We start from the raw sequence: 26,448 nt of genomic DNA on the forward strand, positions 1-26,448 counted from the left end.
GATTAGCAATTGACATGCAAACGTTTCGTTGCCGCACAAGGAGACATCGTTACTGCGCCCATCAGTAGGTACTTCGTCCTTATCTTCATGAGTTTGCATTGTATTTATAGAATCTCTGATATAGCCAAACGTAACTGGCATTTTCGTGCATTTATTAGTTCCTCTGAGATGTTAGTTACTTTTGGGTTTGCGTTCGCTTGAGTCGACTGGCTACACCAATGCCTTCCATTTTAGTGGCCTCTTCTTTTTGCTTTGATTGACCCATTATGGTTTAGTATTACGTTGTATTCTGATCTTTCCCAGGCGGGTCGGTGGGTTGCACCGTCCTACTTTCTCCAATTTAACGGATAGTGTTCCTGCATCTGTCAGTTAATCTGGTTTAATTTAAGGGCAGGAAGCTTCTTTCAGTCAACTTGCTATGTCTGAATCGGGCCCTCCCGCTACTCCTATGAGTCTCTCGTCTGGCTTCTTGAGCGTTGCAGATCTCCGTATTTCGGGTCCTTTCCCCCTCCTAGTGATTAATAAATGGGGTAGTCCTCGATAGGTTTGTTTATATATTCCTCGCTGTAGTCCATGAGAATATCCTTTGAGATTCCTCACTTTATGGAGATGCTGAAGTTTATTCAACCATTCATTAATTGTGTAAAGTGAGGCTCCTAATGAAAATAAAACCGATAAATCTCAAAAAAGTTGGGAGTAAATTAGAACTTATGGGGAAGTTTGTAAAAAACGCCCGCAGTAGCAAGGAAAAGCTCTAAAAATAAACGTGAACTTCTAGGTTATCCAAATTTTTGTATCCCTCTCTTCAATGATGAATAATCCGTTAGTGAAGTGGCCGATTTTTAACACAGTGGTTTGGACAAAATATGCGAGTTTCAATGGTAAACTAAATTTACAAGATGATAGAAGAATCGCATAAATTGCCTTAGAAATAACAGTCCTATTCTCTGATCGGTGCTTTAAGTTTTTAAATATTCTCACTAAGGAATCCCAGTTGCGATGGGGAAAAGTTCGTTCTTTGCACCAAAGTCTATATTCTGCTGTCGACATTTGTATAGTTCAGGATTCTGTCCCGGCACTCACGACTCCGAAATTTCACAATAGGCAGCATTCGTGGTGAATAACGTTTTCCCTATTTGCCCTCACAAGTGGCCAAAAATACTAGACATCCCACAAGCGACACCACAGAAAGTCATGCACCATTTGTCACGCACGACACATTCGATTATGGGTTTTAGCCCATGTTGTGCACAGTGTTAAAAAAGAAGCTGACTAGTTTTTGGTAGCGCTTCCAAGCGCATGTCTGTATGTGACTTTTATTTGTGCGTTTTGTCATTCGTTTAACACTTCAAAACGTTTTGTTTCCCTGCGTGAACGTTTTACCACGCAGTGACCTTTACCGTGGTATAACAAGACCTTACTTCAAACCGAACCAAATGAGGTGTAAGATCATAAACCATAGATGCAGTTGAAATCTAACTGAGTATTTCATCCAAGCTGTGTGTACATAAGTCAAACCAAACGAACTTTTGATTATTTTAAATCCACTTTAATAAATGTAAACATGAATTCAAATGTTATTTTCAGTTTGGTTCGCCTAAAACAGTGCTACCACCTGGTTAGCTTGGTACTGGAAAAGTAGTGTTGTTCACAACATCTTTTCCCATTTAGCTTGTAGAACGGCTTGCACGAATCCATCATACCCCGGGGTTTGTTTACGTTCCGTTCCAGTTCATCCACTAAAGAACCCGATTCGTTTTCCTTACAAACATCCGATGCATATGGATCACTGTTATTCTTGCTTGAAAACCCTCTTATGCATTTAGTGTAGCACGTTCGCATTGAGAAATCATTCCACCCCAGTGCTTTTAAGGCTCCGTCGCATTCTGACAACTTTAAACAGAATTTACTACCTCCAGTTTGCCGGCAACAAAACGTCCCCCTAATCATTTCTGCCACAGCTTTTAGATCGGACTTTCCGTGAAAAATGGTTGGAAAGGCCATGGAAACTATACAACCGAAATGGCAGAATTCACTCGTTTTGAAGGCTATAGAAGAGAGAAAAGGCTGTCCAATAACAGATAATATCTCTGAATTTCAACCTATTTTGCATTGTGCGCGATATTTTGCCAAAATTCTAACTGTTTTTCAACTAATCACTGAGCAATGTGAATAACCTACAAGAATAAGAGAGAAGATATTAGGGATGCGGTGGGTGGGGATAACTCGCCAAAAATTTTCACAACTAAACACCATGAGACTGAACTAAATTATTTCAGTGCTCGCCAAGCTTTTATCTTAGCAGATAATGAATCGAACCAAATATTTTCAGAGCTTGGGAGTCTTGTTATTTTCGGTTCTTCCAGAATAAGTTCGGTAGCCTGACAAACGAAACCTATTCAACTAAAAATATAATCATTTTAGTTAGAAAACTTTTAGACCTCCAACCTTCAGAGTTTCATTTCTGCTACTTCTTTGGCGTACGTTTATTTCGTCAAATGCGCTGTCACACCATTAATTAAGAAGGGATACTTTGTTATTGGTATATCTTACATGTTTGAATAAATCAAGCTGAGTGGTGCTGAGTGGAAATGCGGTGTACTGAGGTTCATCAACAAGACGCATTAATACAAGCATAAAACTACTTACATAAAACGTGTACTAACATCAAACTACGGAGTTTTTGTCCGAATTCTTGTAAACCGTGTATTGCCTTAAAAACCTTCAGAGTTTCATTCCTGCTACTTCTTTGGCGTACGTTTATTTCGTCAAATGCGCTGTCACACCATTAATTAAGAAGGGATACTTTGTTATTGGTATATCTTACATGTTTGAATAAATCAAGCTGAGTGGTGCTGAGTGGAAATGCGGTGTACTGAGGTTCATCAACAAGACGCATTAATACAAGCATAAAACTACTTACATAAAACGTGTACTAACATCAAACTACGGAGTTTTTGTCCGAATTCTTGTAAACCGTGTATTGCCTTAAAAGGCCCTTAAAAGGCACACCAAAAAATTTGATAAATCGGGTTGAGGTAATAACTGTTTTGTGCGAAAAACACGTAATAACACGAGTCTTCAGACAGAACGTCCAGAAAGTTTGCAACAGTTTGTAAACATCAAGGATCAAACGTTCAGGAATGATTACGCGAGTGTACCAAATCTTTGAGGTAGACGCAAAAAACACCGGGTTCAGGCAAGAGCAAGTATGGTTGGCTTTGCTGAAGCTACCCCCACTCACTATTGGACTTCAGAAATACTGAGATAAAAATTGTACATCTGAAGCTTTTCACAGTTGTTTCCAAGATTTCTTCAGAACTCCTGATGTTACCAAGCGCCTGTGGCTATCCTATCCCCTCTGGCATGCGTATATTGTGTATATTATTGGTTACCGAGCAATTGGCCCGATGCATCCGTCCAATTCGAGTACAGCAACAGTTACACTTCCGTTCAACCGGCTGCACGTGTGAGTATCCATACTTCATCATCTACGTGCCTTTTGAGAGTCATACACGTACGAATACTTACTGGTGTGTATAAGGAAGACGCGAAGAACATTCAGGATGAGGTTTATTCGCCGGAACTGGAGCCCACTGGCGGATGTCGACCGCCACAGAACGAATAAAATCTGCAACAGGTCACACAAGAGACTAATGTATGAGCTCAAAAAAATGTGCCGAAGTCACGAAGGAACCTACCTGGTAATATGGTTAGTGTTCTACATTGAAAAATAGAGAACAGAAGCATAAGTTTCCCACATCCTTCGGATGCTGACTGTTTTTTAGTGCGTGCTTAAATATTTAACACTATGTCTGCTCAAATGATTATTTTGATAGTAAACCTTGGGTTAAGACGTCACAAAATTATGTATATCCAACTAGTTCTCCCAAAATATCTTCCTAAATGACTACTTGTTACAAGTACATTAACTGCAAAGAACTCACCGATCAGAGAAGATAACAAAGCAGTTACGGTGCATTCAAAAGTTGGTGTGAATCGGTGATTAGGGGGTAAGTTGCCTTAAATGAGCAGATGAACTGCAGCGAAAATTTACATAGCTCGTATGCAATTTTTGTATTTTGCGGCCGAACACAGCGAAACGGCAAGAAACATACTTTTTGGTTGTTTGTTTCCTGCAGACGGTAGGCATCTACCCGCAAATCGGGTTTCCCTTCAATTGCTGGTCAGGGTACCATTTCTTCCTGATGTCTGTCGCTAGCTATTCAGCAAGCCCTTAAACCAAATTTTTTATGCAATTTTTTGTGCAAGCAGTATAAGTGTTGTGATTCTAACACTGTATCACAGCATGGTTCACACTCGCAGATAAATAGCCCAAATTTACTTTTGTTGGCCAACCCATCTATGAAAAATGACAACTCATTATCCATGTTTTTTATCAGGATTGATGACTCCATTCTTCAGGTTGACGGCCACAAACCGGTAAATAGTATTTTCTTTCATTATATCTTCTTTCTGACAATGCTTTAGCAATGCCTGTAAAAGGTCCATTCATATTAGAGGCTGCATCTGCTGTTATTATTCAGCTAATTGGTTGAGGCAGTCAAAAGCGGAATTGTTAGGATTTGAATGCCCTAGCCTCCAGTTTCTCGCATAATTCTGTAAGACTTTTTTATATTGCTGTAACTTTACTTAAATTGTGGAACTTCAATGCTGCGTTCACACGTTAGGGTGACTTACCCAATTTAACTGACGCATGACTATTTAGTAGGCTCTTCTTAATTTTCGGTTGACACCAAAATACTCTTGTGTTACATTGTAAGGCCCTACTCAATAAACAACTATCAGTCAAATGGAAAACTTGATCATAGAGAATATTTGGCTCTTGTCGGATGCCAGTGGTCTGTATATAATACTGCCTTGAAGTCTGCTGCACGGGATGGCAGTGTTCAAAACAGTCCCATAGCACTCACCTACACAGGCAATGGTACAGCATTGTTTTGGCTGCTTCTGTAAGAGCTTCTGTAACTTCTAGCTGAAGAGTCACATGGAGTACAAAAGGGCTTCATCGACGGGCATGGGGACGTGATGTCACCCTCTGCTTATGGTTTTGATTCCCCAGTGTCCCGATAGCGTTACTCTATGGAATAAATGATTTGGCAACGATGGATGAGTTCACAAACAACTTATTGAAACATCTTGGGCCACGAGAGCCAAACTACCTCCGTATAACTAGAACCTGGAATTTTTTGCAATTCAAACTTTACAGTATTTTAACTTAGATTAAAAAGCAATATTCTTTTGTAGCCAGTTATAAGCTGTTTAGTATATTTTGTTTGTATCCATTTCAGGAAAACAGTAATATATAGTGCCTAGCTATGCTTCTCTGGGGATCATTTGAAACATTTTTTATTTAACATTTTCCGCTCTACTATTTGGATACGTTCGCCTACCATGCTGCAGAAATACTTCCAAAAGTGAGTAGAATGTTTTCATATCAGTAGTCAAACACTATCTTTTGGAAAGTTACAGTTGAACTCGGGGGTATACTGCTTTTTGGGGTTATCACAGTAATAATTCAAAGATTCTCCAAAGTAGTTTCCCTTCAGGGTAAGCACACAGTTTATTGCACCCCAGTGTTGATTTTAGTAGTGAATTTTAGTTGCTTAACGTGAGCTAGTGAAACCGTGCATAGCTATGCGATGAGGTGTCTTGGACAAAACAGTAAAATAAGCTATTACTGACAACATTTAAACAAACAGCGATGTCAAGTATACTGAAACCTCTTACAGGTAACCAGATGTGCACTAAATAAAATTACGAATCCAAGTCACACACATCTACATTTGAGAATATCAAACCATTCGGTAGCTCTACAAAAGATGCTTTGCACATTGATTATCAAAAATAAACGGAAAAAGCTCACTAATCTAACTCCGGTGTCGCTCTCGAAATGCAAATGGTGCTGTCTTCCAAACTTGCAATCGTAACAAAGCCCCAAAAGGTTCACAAACCATGATTAAAAGAGAACAACTATGGAAACCATGGATTTAGTTTTAACTTTTTCCCACCGATGACCCGACGGGAACCCATACTTCCCAATGACCCAAAGTACCACCTGCCAATCTCACAAACTTGCTGAAACCTCTTCGACAGCCCACGACCAGTTTCGCTCTTCTCGGGGCTCATCAGGTAGGCGCATTCCCGAGTTTCCGTCAACCAAACTGATTTACAAATGGGTGTATTTCCCGAAAACAGTCCAGGTCGGGTTTAAGTAAGAATAATGAAAACTCGGGGACTGTGCCTACCTAATGAGCTCCAGAAAGGGCAAAACCGGTCGTGGGCTGTCGATGAGTTTTCAGCAACCTTGTGAGTAGTTTCCTTCATGAAAATTTACTGCGATATCTCAAATATCGTTCTAAATGAAAAATGAGGCGGCCTGTGCGCAGCACATTTAGTTGTAAAATATGGAAAACGAGAGATCCAAACAAAATTGGTTTGCAAATGAGTGTATTTCTCGATACCACCCGACCTGTTTTGTAATTATCGCCGTCAACCGTTTACCGAGGGTTGCATGATAAGCATTCCCTGTTTGTACCAAGAAACTGGATGCCTGGATAGTCAAAGACTAGAATCATGCTACCTTATTTGACGCTATCCGATATGTAACCTATATCCTTGATTCCCCTGTGGATCCCCAACAAATATTCTACGGTCACCGAGCCCAAAAACCACGGCTTACGCTCCCTGTGTTGTTTGAGCTAAGCTCGTTGACAGCTGTGATTCGACTCGATCGTGTACAGTCCGAAAATGAGTCTAAATCTAAGTTGATAAATAGCATCCACAGGAAGTTTGTTTGACAAACATCAAGCCAGTACAAGTGATTTTATCTTGTCTCAATCGTTCCAGATTCTGGATATACAAAACTAGTGACTTCCTGAATGATTTTCAGCTAACCCAATTAGAACTTATGGCGTGCGTAAGATCCGCGTAGCTTGATAGCGTACAACCCAATATGTGTGCAGCTAATCATTGTTTAGGGTGAAATGATCAAATGCTCGTTGTTATTTTGAAACAAACAAACCTGTTGTCCATTGGGACCAGAGAAAATATTAATGCGCCGCGTCAAATATATATATATATATATATATATATATATATATATATATATAATTACACCAAAACAAAGAAGCCACTGATATAACCCATGATCCGCATACCGATATCCACCATGTATACGACCATGCGGGATTGTAGAAAAAGCAAACGCACGCTGACAATTGTTATTGATCAAACACTAACAGCCACAAAATAGCCACATAAATGTTAAACTCTGCATGTAGCGTGTATTACACATTCGTTACATCGATGTGAACATTATCAAGCTTTAGCCCATTGTGGACGTCAAACAAGACGTAAATAAACGGGCTTACTTTTATAAAATGCGAAAACACAAGGCAAAATATATATGCCAGTAGTGGATCCGACCCGTGTATACAAACGGGACGCATAGCAAGAATGAACAGACTGAATGTTCACCAACTGCACGCATGAGTCTTTTTTTAGTTGAACTGATTCAACCATGCTTCTTATGGCACACAGTCCTTCCTCCCCTGGGAACGCACTCAGGTACTGTTTTAGCTATAGCTTTTTAAGTATGTCGACACTTCTTTAAAATATGACATCATATTTGTCCTCATACTTACATCAAGGTCTATCAGTTTACTCTAAGTTCCACTCCAAACTAAATCGATGTGTTGATGTTTTGAGAATATCTTCTTGATTTGAGCTCAAGATGGCTCAGCGGTCGAGACAATCTGTAGGTCGATTTCAAACCTGACTTCTCAACCTGTAATGTTTAGGTTTAGGAATCCTGTGAGTATACCCACTGATACACACTACACTGATGCGCCGATACGGCATCACAGCTGAACGATTTCCATCAGTTCTAGTTGCTCCAACACGCTTAGCCGATAAACCGACCTGTCTGGTTAATTATTCTTTGCCTTAAGAGCAGTCTAGAATTAATGTCATCAGCAAATAATATGCCCAAATACGGGTAAGTGACATCCTCGAATTCCTGAAATTTGACATTTTTAATGTTTAGTCAATGTACTTGTTGTTCTTTCGGGCCTTAAGCCTCCCATAGAAAAAACACGTTCACGAATTTCGTAGTTCCTCACTGTACTTGTTCAGAGGAGATATATGTGTTTCAAGGCAACTAGATTAGTCTCTGTTGGAAGTTGACGGTAGACAACAAGAGTTACTGTACTTAAACCCAGACTTTACACAGCTATAAGGAAATAGTCTCGGCAAACTAAATGATTACTCTCGAATGAAGAATACTGAAAGATAACAGATGTGATCATAAAGCTACGACCAATTTAGGCAAAAAATATAACAAATGAAATGGATTTTGATGCTGTAAACTCATTCAAAAATTATTTATTTGGAGCTTTCAAACTATATAGTCATTTAAAAAGTGGATTTTCGTCCCCTTAGCTTGTGTAAAAAAACTTTTACGATCCCATTTCCGCTACTAGCATTTTCTAAGCCCGTGTAAAGTAAACGAAAATTTTTCCAAGTGATTCAACTGAATAAATGATTGCTTCATTTTGATGGGTCGCACAAGGGTATCCGTCAGTCATAAAGAGTTGGTGTACAACCAGAGACGGAAGTTGGTCGAGTGCGGGTGTTGAGTGTTAGCGGATATGAGACAAAACGGCAATGAGTGGGCTAGGTCTGTCGACGACTGTGTCTAATGGGTTCGACGTAATTATGGGCGTAGACTAGAGCAAATAATCGGCACATAGACAGAGATTAGGAATTTCATGGTCAAGTTTGCTACTATCCCAGTCAAACTGTATTGTGTCTACTCAGCCTTGTCTACCTTTAGCATCAAAATTTACAACGCCAACTATCTCACCAATCCTCTTCAACTGAATTTTCACAAATGCTCGTTTGGCATTTTTTGCGGCAGACGGTGGATGCGTATATTTTCTACAACTCGAATCACACAAAAATAGCAAACGTTGTGCCGATAAAAGTAGACGCTATTTTGTTGTGCTCCCATTACTGAGGAAAACGTCTTGGGGCGTCATTTTTCAACTACGCAAACAAGGCAGCTTTATATGAGACTTACTTTGAATTTTTCAGTTACTGACGTCCGTGATGCTACTCAAGTCTGTAAGAGAGAACAAAACAATCTTTCACCCAATAAGTACGGCGTGTGAGGCACAGACGAAGTGGGTTTTCCTGAAGGTCCATTTCCAAAATATGCACAAACTCGCTGGTTCGAACTCCTGTAGAATCATTTATATATCTACTAATAATTCAGAAGGAAGACTTTTTTCTTTGTGGGCGCTGAATGGACTTAACATTTGTTCTTGAACACTTTTCTTTACGTATGCTTACCTGAACACCTGGTTTCCATCGCCTATTGACGAGGCTCTTATTTGTTTCTTTTGTTCGCATTTTGAAATCGGCTTCCATAGAAATGCGAAGTTGTACAAGAGAGGACGACTTTTATCTCCCCTGCCTTTTGCTTTCTGTTCTGAAGCCGTACGGAAGTGGTTGAGTAAAGGGATAGCACAGATAAAGAGAAACTACTGCAGCAAAAATTGTAAGTAGGACGTGATTGTGTATACGATGCCCTATTACCACCGCGTGCGGACGAATAAGAATGTTATACTCAGGGACAGATAACTACAGGTCTGCATTGACGCTTTAACCCAAAGCATGCAAGCCTGGAAACGCAGACCTCGGATGACTTATGCATTTACATTCTCGTTGCCTTGTCACATAGTTCGAAGTTCTTGCAATGTAATAGTTTACAGTTTGTTAGTTATTTGGACGACATCATTCCTCCATAGGATCGTACTGTACTAAAAATCCACCCAGCAGGAAACCAAAATGTTCCCGTTCATTTTGGGACAGCGAGCATGGTAGCTCAGCGGCAACTGCACACTTGAAGCCCCGCCCGACCCGTGAACTGTCTTTTCGCCTCAACCATATGTTCATGCGTAAGAATTCAATATTACCCAGATTCCTTCCCCTGCCTCTTGGGTTTCAATTTTGCTGAACAAAGATAACCTAGAAAACGCTTTCAACACACGATTGCTGACAAAGTGGCTATCGTTTGATAATGAAATTCTTAAAGCCTTTTATTCTTGTCTGGAATATTGTTGTTCTTTACCAGTACATCCGGAAAAAAACTGCTGTCACGCAGAAAAGTCCCGCGAAATCGAGATGCTTTCATTCAGGAAGCATATTGAGGTGAAATCCGAAACCGGTGATCTGCAGTGCACATGCCTGGGCAATAAGCACCACTAAATATCTTACGCAAAAACTGCACCTTCCAGTTTAGTGACAAAACCTAATTATTCAAGAGTGCTAAGAACATTTCATATGAGAGGATTCAAGGGGACAACAGGTAAAATGCTTACGTATGACGTAATATGTCATGCGCGTTAGCGTGTACTTCTAATCCCCGCCGTCGATCTTGTCCTCGGAAACCCAATCTTGGCATAAAACCTATTCAAAAAGACAAGTTTGTCATCTTCCTCAGTTACAGACTTTTACCTTGTGACCCGTGACCCACAGTATAAAAATATACCGTTTAATTAAGGTTTGTTTCTTTATGTCGCCCGGAATGTTCACATAAAGTTGGTATATGTCTAGTGTGTGATTTAAAACGAAAATAACCTAAGAGGTCAGCGTTTTTTCATTGCCAGCGAACAACACAGATATCATCACAACTTCTCAGATATTCAACTAACCCATATAGTGAATATTAAAAAACACCTCCAACACTGACAATCTACGAACCTTAGACTTGTAATACTCTGGTAACCCTTGCCAAATACTGGCATACTGGGGCCGACTTCTATTATCCAGGATCTCTCACTTCTACTCCAACCATTTCACGGAACAGGCTGTGGTTCACCTTAGATCAATTAAATCTTTGGCTGAATCATAGTGTGAAGTAACTTTTTACCAAATTTAATCGCATCGTGATGATAGAATCACCAAATACTCAGTGCAGAATATCCAGTCCAGAACTGACAATCCTATTGACATGTTAGGAAATGGGCGCAAGTAAAAATTTTTTTTGTTAAGTAACAATAAGCAATGCTTTGCAAGAACAGCAACACTGAATATTGGATTAATTCATATTGGGCTTCTAAATTAGCCAGATTTCTTACCAGTATCCTACCATTGTTTAACATAAGCAGATTAGTTTTTCACACACACTTCAACAAATATCTCCGGTTTTACTTGCTGAGAAATTATTTATCCGCCTCTGTGTTCGGCCGCGATTTTATGTTGATGATCAATTAACAAAAAAACGACATACCCGCAACCTGCTTATTTTAGGTGTCTCACCCTCTTCCTTGTTTCTTGTTTAGTTCATGTAACGACTATTTGTGGACTCATATGTGTCCCTGCAATCGTCCGTTACATCCGATAAGAGCTAGGTTTGGAAGATTTTTTTCTCGGTAGGTCGTGCGTCATTAAAGAGCAATTTGTTCAACAAAAGTACATCATTTTCCACCAAATATGGAATGGCATTTGGAAGAGTAGATGATGACAGCAGGCAGAAATGTGGAAAAATCGTGACCACTTTGACATCTGACGTAAAAGCCATGAAATGGCTTTCATACTGGCGGTGGGTTTATCTTCCTTGTGTCCCAAAAAACCAGCTGGCATTTGCGGAATTCATGGGATACGTCAGGAAGCAAAAGAGTGTTTCTACTGAAAACCTTTTGTTTTGATCCGACGGTTTCAGTTATTGGTATGCAACGATAGTTTTTGCACCAACCTGAAAGTATGCTATGTATCAATTCTGCATCCAGTGTGACAAATTAATTCAAAGCATATTCTATAAGCCGCTTTCGATCATCAAGATACGTTACTCAGAAAGCACACGACATCTACCACACAGCCTTTAGTAACAACGGCTGTGGTAATTTAACGAAATGATTCGTGTTTCAGTATCCTTGTGCAGTCGAAAAACGCGTTGCAACGTTTAAAACCCTGTGAGCCAGAAGTCTCCTTCATGGTAAAAATGGAAAGACAGCAATAGCAAACAAGCATTGAGTGAGTTTACGTAACAAAATACGTGTTAGTACCATAGACAAACTAGTGTATGTCTGAAGCAATCCTGAGATGGTTGTTCACTTACCGTTCAAAGTGACAGTTATATGCTAACCAACACTAATGAGCGCCAACACGTTGAACATTTCGATAAAAAATGCGCTCTATGGTCCTGTTTATAACCTAAGGCACATTGATCAGAAAGAATACCTCTGGAAGCAGGACAAATAGGTAGTGGGCTAGTATGTGGGGGGATAGTCCAGCTTCTGTGATGACGCATAGCATCCAACATAAATGCCAGTTAGTGAATAACTTCGTCAAAAATAGTAGAACCCTCTGTGAATAAGATCTTAACAAAAAAAAGTAGTATTACGTGAAAAATTGTAGGATTTGATACTATCAATACCGATACTTTGGAAAGACCATTTGATTCCTCCAATTTTCTAAAAGGCGTTTAGTTTGTTATTTTTGGTTGATTTACAGATACGATCTTGAATTTACACACGTTTAGAAAAGTCTCTATACTCGCTACGTCCAATCAACCAAACGACATAGATTTGCGAAATATTCCGAAAATCACTCAGAAATAGCTGTTTCACAAAAAACCTGTCTATTCCAGAAGTTATTATCTTACGTGTCATGTTAGCGACATTTTCAACAAAATCTTGCGCATTACCCGTAACTGTACTTTACCAAGTTTGCATCCATAAAACTGCGCAAAGATGACCCACGAAAATACGTCACCACCAGAAATTTAGCCTTTGTTTTATTCGTGGCTCATGATTTTCCAACTACCCTGACAAGTCGATAAAGTGCTGTGCGTTAAAGCATGTGAGCGAGACAAGGTCACTAGTTCAAACGTACGCTCTTAGAGTGGCAACAGAATTACTTTAGGACCTGCACACAACGTGCACAGAGTTAGCACCTCAGGCACATGCGCCCGTATTTGAAACGAGCTAATACAAATACCGATTGCTAAAAGCCTGTGCTTTACATGCTCTCATACTTCTCATGCTCTTATCAAAAACAAGCTATTACAAGCTAATAATGTGTGCGCTAGAATTTCCCCACCACTTATTATGTTTTCTTAGAGTTACGTTTTGCACAGGTTAAACTCACAACACCGTGTCAAAGGCGGAAACAGCCTGGTTTAATGTGTCTGAAAAAACGGATCTTGCTTCACTGAAACTTTTTGAGTATGTGACAAATTAAAAAACACCTCATTAGCCTGCAACTCTTCCTCACTTTTGGCTCAACCCCCATCACATCAACTGTAATTTCTGTCAAAAAACATGAATACTTGTACAATACACTGAGCGCTAAGGTTGGTCAGCTCGTTTTTCTGGAGTTTCTGCTGCTGTAGAGTCCTCCCTTAAACCAGGAGATCTAGACGGATCTCCGAATATGTGGTCATTGCGTCTGAAAAACTGGTCAACAGTATCTGGAATGAAAAAGATATCCAAGTTTTACTCAAGCGGAAACTTCATCGACCTACTTTTTCTTGTCTCTGCAAGAAAAAGGTTCAAGCAGCATGTTTTACAATGTGTTCGCTAGCAGTTATAAAATGACCTGACATTACAGAGAATACGCTGCCATTTGTCTTAGTATGACGGGAACCCGCCCACAACTAGCTGAAAACACTGACGTGATTGATTTCTCAGGTGACTTTCCACACGGTTTTCAAAAATGTGATGGTTACTTTTGGTACTTAATTGGATATATATACTCAAAAACTCCATTTAACTCTAACCTACAAATGTTTTTTCAATTCAACAAAATATCCACGATGGCTGTTGTTCTAAGTTAAAGGAGATAGACCTTGTGGCGTAAAAAGCTTTAGTGACTGCTTACACTAACGCTCACCAAACGGGAGTCTATTCCTACCCACATCATTTGCAGCTCCATGAAGAGTAAAAAACTGCAGGTGCGTTAAGTAGATCGCTCACCTTCGTACCTGGATAACGGTACGGTCATATCTGGATCCTTCCATCTTGACCACAAATAAATTTTCAGATCCCGATTCAATATACGAGGAGTCAAAATAGTACCTTACCACATGATTTCTCCTACCAACTCACCAGTTACTTGTGTCAAACCGAAGGTATTACTGTATGAATGTGACCTGAATGAATATTTTCAATAGCAGCCCGTTAATCTGGCCACATCACATTACAGTCAACCGTTTTGACCCATGCTAGTGCAAAGTTTAGCCATTCAGTCCAACTGCAAAAATTTATGGCAATGAATCAGGTTGATGCTGTGTAAAGCAGAATATAACTAAAAACCGTATCGAGATTCAAAATCGCGTGGACTGATTTTTAATCCAACTTTACAAAATCGGTTACTTTGTATTCGTTGTGCCGTTGAACACTACTACTATTAAAGTCTACAAAGATTCCAATGGCCGAATGGACTGTGAGCTGAGAGCTTGTTAAATTACATTCAGAACTATATGTCTTGATGGTGTCTTTTGAGGCAAACCACATATTAGCAGTGGGTCGAAACACCGTGCCCTAGCAAGATCCGCACCATTATACACTGATTCAGCTCTAAAGGGAGGTATCACATATGGTACTTTGTGATTTTATCATTGTAGTTAGGTTCACCGTACTTCAACTGGAGACGAGCAGTCAGCTAGCAGCTAGAAGACGCACGCAGTGACATTGACTGGAACATCCTGCTGGAATCTAATGTGTCCCTGCTTCGGAATGCTCTGAAGACTATATTTTAAAAACGCAAATTGTGACATTTTGTGACTTGATCCAACAAAAAGGGAGTCTGAAATTGCTACCCATTGACAGACGCAATACCTGTGATTATTGTAAAGACAGAGTAGTATGTGACGTTTATCTGAAAAAGTAAACGTTCCCGGTTTAACCATTGATTAGTGCTCAAAAACACTCTTTTCTTGTTAACGTTGTACACTTCTATCGCCTGTTATCTTCAATACGATCGTCTTTAGTACGGTTGCTGACTAAGAATTTTTTTTACCGTCAGGTTTAGTCAAACACACTTTTACTAGACGAAACTTGTGAACCTCTCCGTTATTCCGTAATACGAAGAGATTCAAATCTGTTGCTTTACTGATTTTCATTTTATCGTAATTCTGATTCATCTCCCACCAGGCTGGAAAACGCGACAGCCAGTATGTTGGAAGCAGGGCTCCAACAAAATCGTGTAGGACGATCAGGAAAGCTTGAAACTCCAGGACTTTTACCCAGGCGGCAGTGATGAAACCCTCGGAGAAAACACACCATATTGTGATTAAATAGATGGGTTGATGATGCGCCAACTAGAAATAATCAACTTCTCGCAGCCCAACGGCCTTAAAACACAAGTATATTTATCAGACGCTAAAACAGAATCTGATAAAAATTTTGAATAGAACAATGAAAAGCAGATTACAAGTAAAGCATTATTATTGCAACTTTTCGAAAAGTAAGGTTCGCAAACTCATAGGCTGATTTTATTGGTTTATTGTAAACTAAAGGGTTAGCCAATTGACTGATATGGGGACTTGCTTAATATGGCTAAGTTACCCTAAAAGCTTCACAATGCAGCGACTAGAAAACTAGACAAAAACGATTCTGTGTGCACTTATGATTTGAGCGCCGGCATGGAAATTTACTCTGACACTTCTAATATCGTACAGATTAAAACATGAGACGACCTGCGTCCAGAAACTTTCGTTGAAACATATGAACGAGAGAAATTTAGCTTGGATTCAAATGACCTATTCGGATAAAAACAAGCTGGTTTCCAGGTGTGTCGGCTTTGAAAAATATGTATAATCTGGGATCAGCTAGAAAATGTAGCTGAGACAAATTCAAATGCTTCACCTGGTTGATGAGTCCCATGGAGATTGAAACTTTCCCTGCACTCTTGAAGGTATTCAAGCAAAGTAATGTTTTGTCAGGCAATTAGAGATACCTTTATCAAACGGTTTTGATAGCCCGCAAGACCTAAGCTATGCAACTACGTTTCTCCCCAGCGAAAATTTCTTTGGTAAAATCAATCTTCTGGCTTATATTGCTCAAATGGCAATGCAACCTCTTTTTCTATACACCACTGTCTGTTGTTTCTTCTAAAACAGCCTGATCGACAAGCAAGTTATATCACTACAACCGATAAAAGAGCGTTTACAATAACCACAAACAATAAGCCAAAATGTGATGAATAAAACAGTGTTGGTTGAAAACTATCGGTCCTCATTGAAGGTCTCGGCCTAATTCAGCTACCTCAGCTCGGATAAGAACCTACCATCAACCCCAGAATGATTCGATTTTCAAACAAACAAACCATGGCTCCGCACACGTAAAGACTTTACCCGAATCTTAATAATTTGGACTAAGGTGTGATGTAATGCTTTTCAGTCAAAAACGCCACCCATAATCACAGAAACTAGTTCAATGTCCGCGCGGCCATTCTTACTTGACCTTAAATTGTAAAAAACTGACCGCATATTGTGATCGTGTTGATTTCATCATCCTAGGACAGTTAGTAAAATAGCAGGGGCAATGCCAGATGGATTATTTCATGGGGATGAAAGAATAGATGACTTAAAACTAGTATTGTTGCACTTGTGAAGACAGAACACAATCAGTGTCAGGTGATCTAGTTAAGACTACAATTGAATGGAGCGTCACTTACTTTAGTTGTGTACATTTCGGTGAACAACATGACAGTGGAAATTCTGTGACATCCTTTACCAACAGGAGAAGTGAATTAGCGAAGTCGTATCAAGCCTATTTGAATAAATTCACCTGTATTGCACACGTGACATGCCGCTCCTTCCTAAGCAAATTTCGCTTGGTTCAACCGTTTTGCCTCTGGCTAGCAATGTATACGACTTATGCAAATTGACAAAATGCAGATGCTGTTTAATAGCTCATATTGCTGCAATATTATCTGGCAGAACAAGCAACCGCAAAAATCAAAGCAATAATAGGCAGCAGAAATTCTATTCATCTAACGCAAACATACACGGGGTTGATGTATCTGTTGAAAATAACGAAGTTAATCTCCCTTAGTTAGTAGCAGTAGCTATTCTCTGTGTTTGCTTGAAGTGACGCGCAGATTCAATATCACGTGATGTACTGAGAAAGCAGCGGGTCATGTGAGCACTCATGTGGGTGATTGTGTAATTGAGCCCAGGCGCTGCTGAAACCCTTGTGCTAATCAAGTTTGGCCCCATCAGTGACGCTTTTTAAATAGATCTACATCTACAAGTTCTAACGAAACATTTTCCAAGATGTATCGCGTACAGTGCGGTGAGGTTCTCCCAGCTCGCCACTCTTCAATCTGGCTTGCGGTCCAGTTTGGATGCATATGGCATTGAACGGTAGGTGAAAACGGAACGTTTATGGAGATAATCAAGCGTTACAAGGTATGTTATTAAGGTCACAAAGTTTCGACTCCCATGGGTCATCCGTGACAAGGGCTTATACAACTAAGCAAATGCATCCAGATATCCGCCCATTGTGACTATCACACTCCACCAGGAAATGAGACACGGACACACACGCACGCACTAAATCTCGTTCGTCCACGCCAGAGATGAGAGCTCAAGCCATGATTGAACCTCTCAAGATGCACGGCGGCTAGCCTGTTTTGCTCTTTTATTGTGGACATTGACTTGATTGTGCGGACCCAACAAATGATTGGCCACGGTAGCCAAAATGTCCGGACTATAAAACCAGGTCAGAATCTGTTTTCAAAACCCCTAAATAAACAGCTAACCCGAAATTTGTCAAGCCATCCAGATCAGTCGACGTCCTAGTAGTAATAAAAACAACGTGGGAGTAATCTCAACTCAAACTTCCAAAACCAAGTTCACGGTGCTCAACCACAAGGATGTGATGGCTATATGGCTTCCCACCTCAGTGTATGAGCTCTAGTGCGACTTTCAGGTAACAATATGCTTCATTATGCCTTTCGTCGGATTTTCTGCCCCAAAGTTTTGAGCGCTGAAAGCTCCAATTGTCAGCCTGTTTGGCTACTTACGCTAGACGCATCGCCCCATTATACTTCCCCTTGATTAGTATAAACCTTCAATGTGATGTACTCACGCTGAGTAACCTATGATAAATATTGGACAAATACAAATACACAGATGGAAATACAATGCAGACCCAAATCTTCAGATTAAAATTAACCTATGGGTTATACAACTATGCCAAAATATTATGTTCCTGTGACTGGTTCCGCGGTGAAATACCTAAAACTGGATGGAAGTTTTTCCCAGTTGCTGCAAAATTCCGCTTAAAGAAGACAGTAAAGCGCTTCGAATATCAAGCAGGCATTCTACCCTTAAATTGTTGAGTGGCGATCCTAACAACTAACGAGATTTCAACCGTGAAAAAATATGCACTTGACCGTACTAAACTTCATACCCGAATTTACACACATTACGTCATAATATGACCTTTTGTATCTTTTGGAGGTCTGGCTAGTAAACGGAGTGAATGGTGCAAAATTTTGCACAATAAACAGCACTGTCAAATCCATAGGCGAATGCTGCAACAAGTAAAATTACGGGGAGGACTACTATCTTTCACTTAGGACAACTCCCTTCCCATGGCAAGTAAGGTTTGTTGCAAAATTGAAACGACACCCCGATTCTCAGTTAAAGCTACTCCAAATGTCGCCGTGAAGCATAAAGCTTGTCCAAAGAAAGATTGGGATGAAAAAATAGTGCATCGAACTACGCAACACGCCAAAATTTGAGTACCCAGTTGTTGGGTTTGAGAAACATTTGTTCCTCTAACTGACCGGGAGTCTTACTTGATGGCTTTAGCTGAAAGGCATACATACACACAATGCTTCCTCTTTGTAGGAAGCATCACACTTGCAGATCCCTTTGTGGATGGTTTTTGTAGTAGTTAAGTCTATCAAAAAACGTCAGTGTGATTTTCCTATGTTAGACTCAGCTGCTGCCATTTGACTTTTAGATGATGGGTTGAAAAAGCGGTTTTCATACTGCCAGTATTAAGTTCCTGATAATGAACATTTAGGCGCGCGCAACGGGTGGGTAACCTCATGTACTGACACACAGACATACAAACATACAAGCGTCCAGCAGGATGTCCACTGTGGCAAGTCATTAGCTTTTACAATGACCGTGGCAAGTTAGACAAAGGCAAACTGATACCCATAAATGAATCTAAGAATTTAATAAGCTGTCTAATTAGGTCCACCAGCCAGTACATCTAATTTTCAGGTGCGGATAGCTTCACGTAGTCAGCTGTGTTGAGATTTGGGTCGACAGACTACCGTCATGCTCCAAATATTCCTTTACAAAGGTGGCATTCTACATATGAATAAATTCCAGAGCTTTATTTACCCACCAGTGAACCCTGAGTTTCTACTGGCTCCCACGCGAGTCTTCAGCTTTGACACGCCTTGGACAATTGAGTTTGCTGGGTTTCGGACTGCCCGGAAAGTAGCTCTAATCTTCCGAACAATCACGAACTAATATGTAACGTTTTCTAACCAACCCTTTGGTCTGGGATGAATAGGTAGCGGGTGGTGTTTGTTTCAACTTACCTTTTCATCCCCATATAGCGCAGGTAGACAAAGAAAAATGCCCACTATCTTTCACCAGTTTTCCTCAGTATGCTTCCTTGAACACATGAAACTGTTCTGAGGTGACCCTGAAGCTTTAAAATGCAATATTTAATCCTTAACACTTCCACAGTCCAGTTATTTTCGGCATCCAAGTAAAAAAGTCGCATCTTCCTATTTGAAGATGTGACATTTATGGGCACTGGCTTTCAGTGACATAGAACTTGCGTGATTGTTGGATTCAAGTTCCAGTTAATCTTGAAATAACGAGGTTTCGCTTACTGACAATTTTAGAAAGTAACTAACAGGAGGCCGAAATTTCAGTTCCGGGTTCTCATCAGCTGGTTTGGCCTTCAAGCCAGAGTGTACTACGAAGCACCCGCAGAGGTCTGCTCAACACTATTGACTGACTTTTTTACCCGCAGCTGCGGGGAGAATCACCGAAGAAGGAACCTACAGAGTTGGACATGAATATCGCCTTCATATTTCTGCTACATTTGGCGGTTGCTTTCCGAAAGCGACAGGTTCTTGATTTCTTTAGATTGTCACACTTTATTAACTAGTATTCCGGCGTCCACAGCCAACATTTGAGAGATCTGGTTTGGTGGTCTTTAATGCTGGACTTTCCTCACCTATCACACCTCAGAGAAAAGCAGCATTTATAATTCCACAAATAAGGTCGCCTGGAGGAAGTTCTTAAATCTCATTATATGCATACCGCAACAGACAGCAGGTATTCATCACTAGACTATTCTGTAATATGATTACCCACATTATAAGGGCACGCTAATTGATTTCTGTCCGCCATCCATTGACCATTCTGCGATTCCTAATCCCAAAGGAACATAGATTCCAAGCTGGCCCCCGGGTTCTATGTTGCACATCTGTTTCACCGTTTTGAAGCTTATTTAAATGAGGAAAAATTTCAAGTAAGCGCGCTAAATCATTCCCTTTGCTCACAGTTGTGACTTTCTTAAACGACTACCTTACCACAGATAATATAAAACTTAAAACTAATAGACTGAGACACTAGAGGCAACTTTTTTACAAGTTAGGTAGCGAAAATGTTTGCCAATTTTGGTCTTATAGTTTTCTAATTCGATGAGCTAGTTGGAAACCAAATATATTTTACGTACTGGTTAGTTAAATTTGACTGTGTTTTGAAATATTCTGGCACGCATTGTGACATCACAAGCAATTTCCTTCCTTCTGTTTAAGATATCAACACGGTGATATTGTCTCAACATATGGAAAACATCGTCTTCCTTTTTAAGGGTTTGCCAGTCCTTCATTATAAGAAAGTCTATTTTTACCGAGGAATGGGCACTACTTTCATGTTTAAAATAACATATATTCGGTAATCGCGTGCACCTTCTTTAAACTGTGTTACAACCCCTACAGAGTGTTCGCCAATTCAGTACCTATTGGTAACTTTAGGAATAAAAAGTCAAAGTACACCCAGCGTGAGCAAAAAATTCCTGGAGTTGAATCGAATCACCGTATAACATAGTCCAACGGAAGATGTCCAGCCTGCTGAGATACAAAGATATTTGCCTAACTTGACAGGTTTGCGCACCAAAAATGGTTTATCAATCATCTACTGGATAGGTTGATAGTTCACAACTTTTGGCGCCAGAACTGAGGTTTGTGTGAGGCTTTCAAAACAGACCAGATGCGACGTGTGGCCTGGAACCAAATTCCGGGAGACAGAGTGGTATTTTGCGAATACCTAATTTGAAAATTCGAAGCCAATTATGGTGGACGCATGCATATGTTTCAATGGGTTAGTCACATCATAATAGACGTAAGTGTTTGCTTGGAATATGCCTATCCGTTAACAATGCTATATTTACTTTCGTCTTGAGTAACATTGAGTTACAGCCAAACATATCGCACTTACTTTGTCACTAAGGCTTGTATACCGGTACCCTTATCAAGGAATTATTTTAAATTAATCCTGATATGGAATCGCTTGATTGTGATTTGGCCGTTTTTTCAGTTTGCATTATTTGTTTAAATCGTGGCTGTTGACCAGTTGTTCGTCCAAAACATCCATGCCCTCAAGGATAATGAAAATTATGGCTATCACAGTTTATTGCACAGAAAGATGGTGACTCATAAAATGACAAAAAATTGTATAAATGTTAGTTATAATTGGTTCCTGAGTTCTTCTCGTAGCTTATTGCGAAAACGTTGTTCCTTCTTTTAGCACATACTGTTTTTCCAGCTTCAATGTGATTGTTAGTGTTCATGAGTTTATATCAGTTACGCTTTTTCACAATTTGATGCTCGTTATTGCACTTTGTGCTGTAATAATATTTCAAAGTAGCCTGAATTGGAAAAAGGGCAGAATTAATTTCTGTGCACATAAATCTGGTTACGCGTTAGATAAATGAGATTGCACTGAAGTTTATGTTAATATTATGGCCAATAGGATCAGCCTATTGGAACCTAGACAGTATATCCCAAAAGCTATTGATGAACAAGTTTCTTGTAACTTTGCACATATATTTGTGATGTTGTTTAGCGTATCCTACAAAAGGCTTGAATATTTTTTGTTGTTATGTCCTTACTCTTACGTAGAGAGCAGTGGATGGCCCTTGTCAGCAGTGCTCTCAAGACGGCGCAAGCAAACTATACAAGAAACTAACTTTGTACATCAGTGATTCATTCGCAGAACTTGATCTATTTAGGTTAAAATTAAAAAACTCACAGGAGATAAACGGTGTTTAACCTCAGCGTGGTTCGTAGTCAGACTTCCTCGTAAAACATGGCTTAACTGGTGCATTTAACACATTTTCCCCGTTAAACTGTGTTTCCAATTGTCCACGCTTGACCTGCTATTGCACGCCGGTATTCTCTGCTGGAGTTATGCTGAACCACAGTTCGCCTACTTTCATGAACATTGGACATATTTCCTGGCGCTTTCAGTTGTTGGAGTTCCGTGGTTCTAACCCGACCTCTGCCTTTCGACTTTCCCTGTCTAGGTTTGAGTAACCTGGCAGTATTCCAGCCCTCGTAATTCCCTCCGATGGTATGGCACCTAGGTACCGAAAGGGTGTTACAGGTGAAAAATTAGTATCTTATATTATCATTTACACTTAAGAATGTCTCAGAGGACTCTTTGGGTGAAATTCATTGACCATAAATTTGACACTTAAAATCTTGCCAAATAAACACACTTATTGGTCAGCCGGTTTTACTACTACTTTTTCCTTTAAACAGTAGTTAAGCAGACCGCAAATAAACCGAGTTTTTTGCATTCTCAAATATGAATGTGTATTAAAACATTTTATCCACATGTCTGTGATTTAGTGCTGCAATGTTTGCCTTTTGACGTATTAGTAATGGCTTTGATATCCAAACATTTAGCTCAGTACGGTGTGGCGGATCTTGTGCTGTCGATATATTACAGGATAAGAAACCTGGCATATTTCAGTAGACACGGGTAAGTCTTTCTCGGTATTAATTTCTCCAGTCGCACTGAGCAGTCCTGGGCAATTCACGCTGCACAGAACTCGCGGAAATTTACTGCAGACATTGATTGCTCTGCAAGGAACTGTACAATGACTTCCGCTATCAATTCTAACCCACAGGTCGGTTGGTTCAAATTAAATATAGTGGCCTAACTGCTTCTAAAAATAACACATCCAGCAGGTTGAAGTGTTTGCTACCTACCGATTTGGTAGTATTATTAAAGTACGATTGTTCCAGAAAACCTTTCACAAAAAGTACATCACAGGTGAATTTGTTAGAAATACTAACCTTTTGTATTGTGGCTAATGATCTGTTTACCTAAGTTAGTGGTTATGGCTAACTGGTTAGAGATAAATAATAGGGTAAATTATTTATAAACAAGTATCCATTCAGTGTTAAAGGCGTTTTACTTGGCTTGACCGATTTCCTGAAAGCGTTTTGTCAACAGTCGAGATAACATCACAAGTGCGATGTTGTGAACTAAAGTCGAGCTGTGCGCTGGTAAACGTGATTTGGGTATCTGCTAAAATAAGCCCTCGTTTTCAGAAAAAAGTTAGTTCCGTTCTAGCTGAATTCACAAAGGATAGGTGAAAGTTTTTTATGCGTTGCAATTTATACTTTTTGCCGGCAAACGTTGTGTAAAGTAATTTTAGACAATGCGTATCTTTCAGTCTAAAACCTAAAGCGGATGCAGTATTCGGTAGATGACCGCAGTTGACGTGTGTATGGGGAAATATAATAATAAACAAGGCGACACGTGTCAACTGTCTATCACCTGACCATACGAGTATTCTAGAAAATTTTTAGAAATCTCTTGTGAATCTGACTTCACCAGTTTCCTCTGATGGTACTAGTGCTGATCCTCTACTTACCTTTCCGGCTTCTACCACGCTTCACGGATTCTTTGTGACCGAACGGAATTTTTAGCTACAAACATTTCCACCTTGTTGTGAATTCAGTTCATGCGTGTGAACCTGTCTGCCGTGAGGAATTCGTCCTCGTTATTACAGCTGTAGTAAGCTTTTGTGACTTAGCTAGCCTGCTTGGACTGTCACACTCAGGAAACCATATTATGTGGACAAAGATTTCACCACATTTAAGGGGTTACATGAAGTATTAACCTGTTTTCTGAAACAAAAAGTTTATCCGTAGAAAACCAAGATTTTGAGTACTTAGCTGATTACTAATTACTTTTCGTTAGGATCAGTACTGTTAGCCTGATAAGGGTTTTACGCTGCTCCTGAGTGGTTCAACTGTTTGGCTATTTATGCCGTACTAGAGTCAGTGTGCGTAAAAAAATGATTCCTTCATCGACCCGATATGGTTTGCAAATATTCAAAATATAAACACATTAAATACTAATGGGAATAAAAGATCTGTCCGGTTATTGATGCACACTGCGGACCTCTTACTAGCGCTGAGTTTTTTTTACAATTCTTAGTAAACTATCGGTTTTCACGTGAACATTTCCAATTTATCTAATCTTTTTGTGCCCATTTGAAGAGGATGCTTGATGCGATCCAAAAGAATCGATCTCTCGAGAGATATCTGCCCCTGGAAGGTGACTATTTGTCACAAAATCATTGAAAAATAAAAATCAAGTTAATGGCCTTGATAGATTTTATGACTTTTATGACTTTCACTTTGACTTTATCATCTAGCCTTCTGGCAGTATTTGCAGCAAAATTATTGATTGTTGGCGAAAATAAAATTTGGATCACATGAGTAAGTGAAAAATCTCATAACAGGACAGCACCCTCAATTGGGTATATTTTATATACTAAGTAGATACTGATAGTGGACCAAAGCAATAGGTCAAGCACTCTATTCTCACTAAAACTGACTATTACCTCTATTGTTTAATCAACTTTCTACTGGCCATAAGCTCAGGTGCTTACTAACAAACATTTCATACAAAACCCTGAAATTCAAAACAAGCAGTTTTCAGCCGCGTACAGAAAATACCAGAGAATTCTAAACGAAGTCAAGAGAGAGCCTCGGTAGTGATGATAACTTTTACATTCAAAAGAAAGGTTTTGGTGCTTGTATTCCCTCTGATTATTTCATAATAGAAGTGGCCTTATGAGGGTGTAACGCGAGCAGCAATATTCCTTCAGATAAGGCAGGTTGCAGTGCATACTTGCAACAAACAATTACACTACAAAAAGGGGATTCCTTGACGTATCAGTACAAAAGGTATTTCATAGCATAAAAAAGCTATTTTTTTAAATGTAGTAATGGACCCACCCTGTGGGAAGAAAATTCAAATTTGGGACAATTATAGTTTTTTACGAGCTTTCTAAATCGCACTTTGGGTGATTATTTTAGTTCGCTAACACAAGAAATTGATAACCCAGTATCTCTGCAACTACAATCTGTAATCCGTGGGCAATATCTGCACCGGAGGAACTTCCCATCCCTGAAAGTATTCTGTGTCAGGAAATAACGTTTATCGTACAAATGACCTAACATTGTTGTTAATGGACACATCTTGGCTAACACTAACGTGATGCTTTGCTTCCCTTTTTCTTTCTCAGTTACACCCTGCAATGTGTGCTTCCAGTTAACTACTTCATCGAAAAAGTGTACGTGTTTCTATGGTTTTGGTTCATTATTGTGGCAGGAATCACTGCATTGAACACGCTACAATGGATATTCAATGTGTGCGTCCCATTCCGTCGTGTCTATTTTGTCCGTCAATACCTGAAAGCACTCAAACAGCTCTCGCATACCGAAGAGACCGAATGTGCTCGCTTCGTAAACAACGATCTTGGCTGTGATGGAGTTTTCCTTCTTCAGGCCGTCAGTCGTATCTCAAGTGACCTTATTGTGCTCGATGTGACTGGAATGCTCTGGACCAACTATCAACGGGCCAAAATAACAGGAACTGAAGGAGATATTACACGGTTTATTGAAAGTATCAATCGGGTTGGTGGAGTTGGTACCGTATAGAAATCTTGCTCTTTTCCTCATCACCCTGCCCTTGCTTGCAATCCGTACCTATCGTCTCTCCAAAACCGGGGATTCCATAAAAGTTCTTACTTGATCCTTAATTTTGGGACTTTCAACATTTGACCAATGGCACACCTGATGCTCCAAGAGCAAATTCCACGCTGTTAGATATAACTTGTAAAGATTGTCACATATCAGTGCAATGTATTTTTGATGCTATAGAAAGAAACGCGCTGCCATTATGTAAATTCCATGCACAGTTTTTTTTGCAAATTAGGTTTGTTCAATAGAGAATGCACATGCATCCGGATGTACCCTCTGTAAATGACTAGCATGCACCCACGTAGAACCTTATGCCACTCGCTGATTGGAACTTTGTTTGAACACTTGCTTTTTCTA

At 39.8% G+C, this 26,448-nt stretch overlaps 1 protein-coding gene across 1 annotated transcript in view; it reads left to right on the forward strand.

The window, feature by feature from the left end:
• T265_04040 (hypothetical protein) overlaps nucleotides 1-26,049 on the forward strand; it is a gene marked incomplete at both ends in the record, with an annotated part of 65,953 nt that extends 39,904 nt beyond the window's left edge. The window contains one exon of the mRNA XM_009168675.1: nucleotides 25,635-26,049. Within this exon, the coding sequence (XP_009166939.1) occupies nucleotides 25,635-26,049 (415 nt within the window). The remainder of the gene's footprint in view (nucleotides 1-25,634) is intronic.
• Nucleotides 26,050-26,448: the final 399 nt, after the last annotated feature.

The sequence above is a fragment of the Opisthorchis viverrini genome, assembly GCF_000715545.1.
Source record: "Opisthorchis viverrini unplaced genomic scaffold opera_v5_63, whole genome shotgun sequence".
NCBI classification, from domain to species: Eukaryota; Metazoa; Platyhelminthes; class Trematoda; order Opisthorchiida; family Opisthorchiidae; genus Opisthorchis; species Opisthorchis viverrini.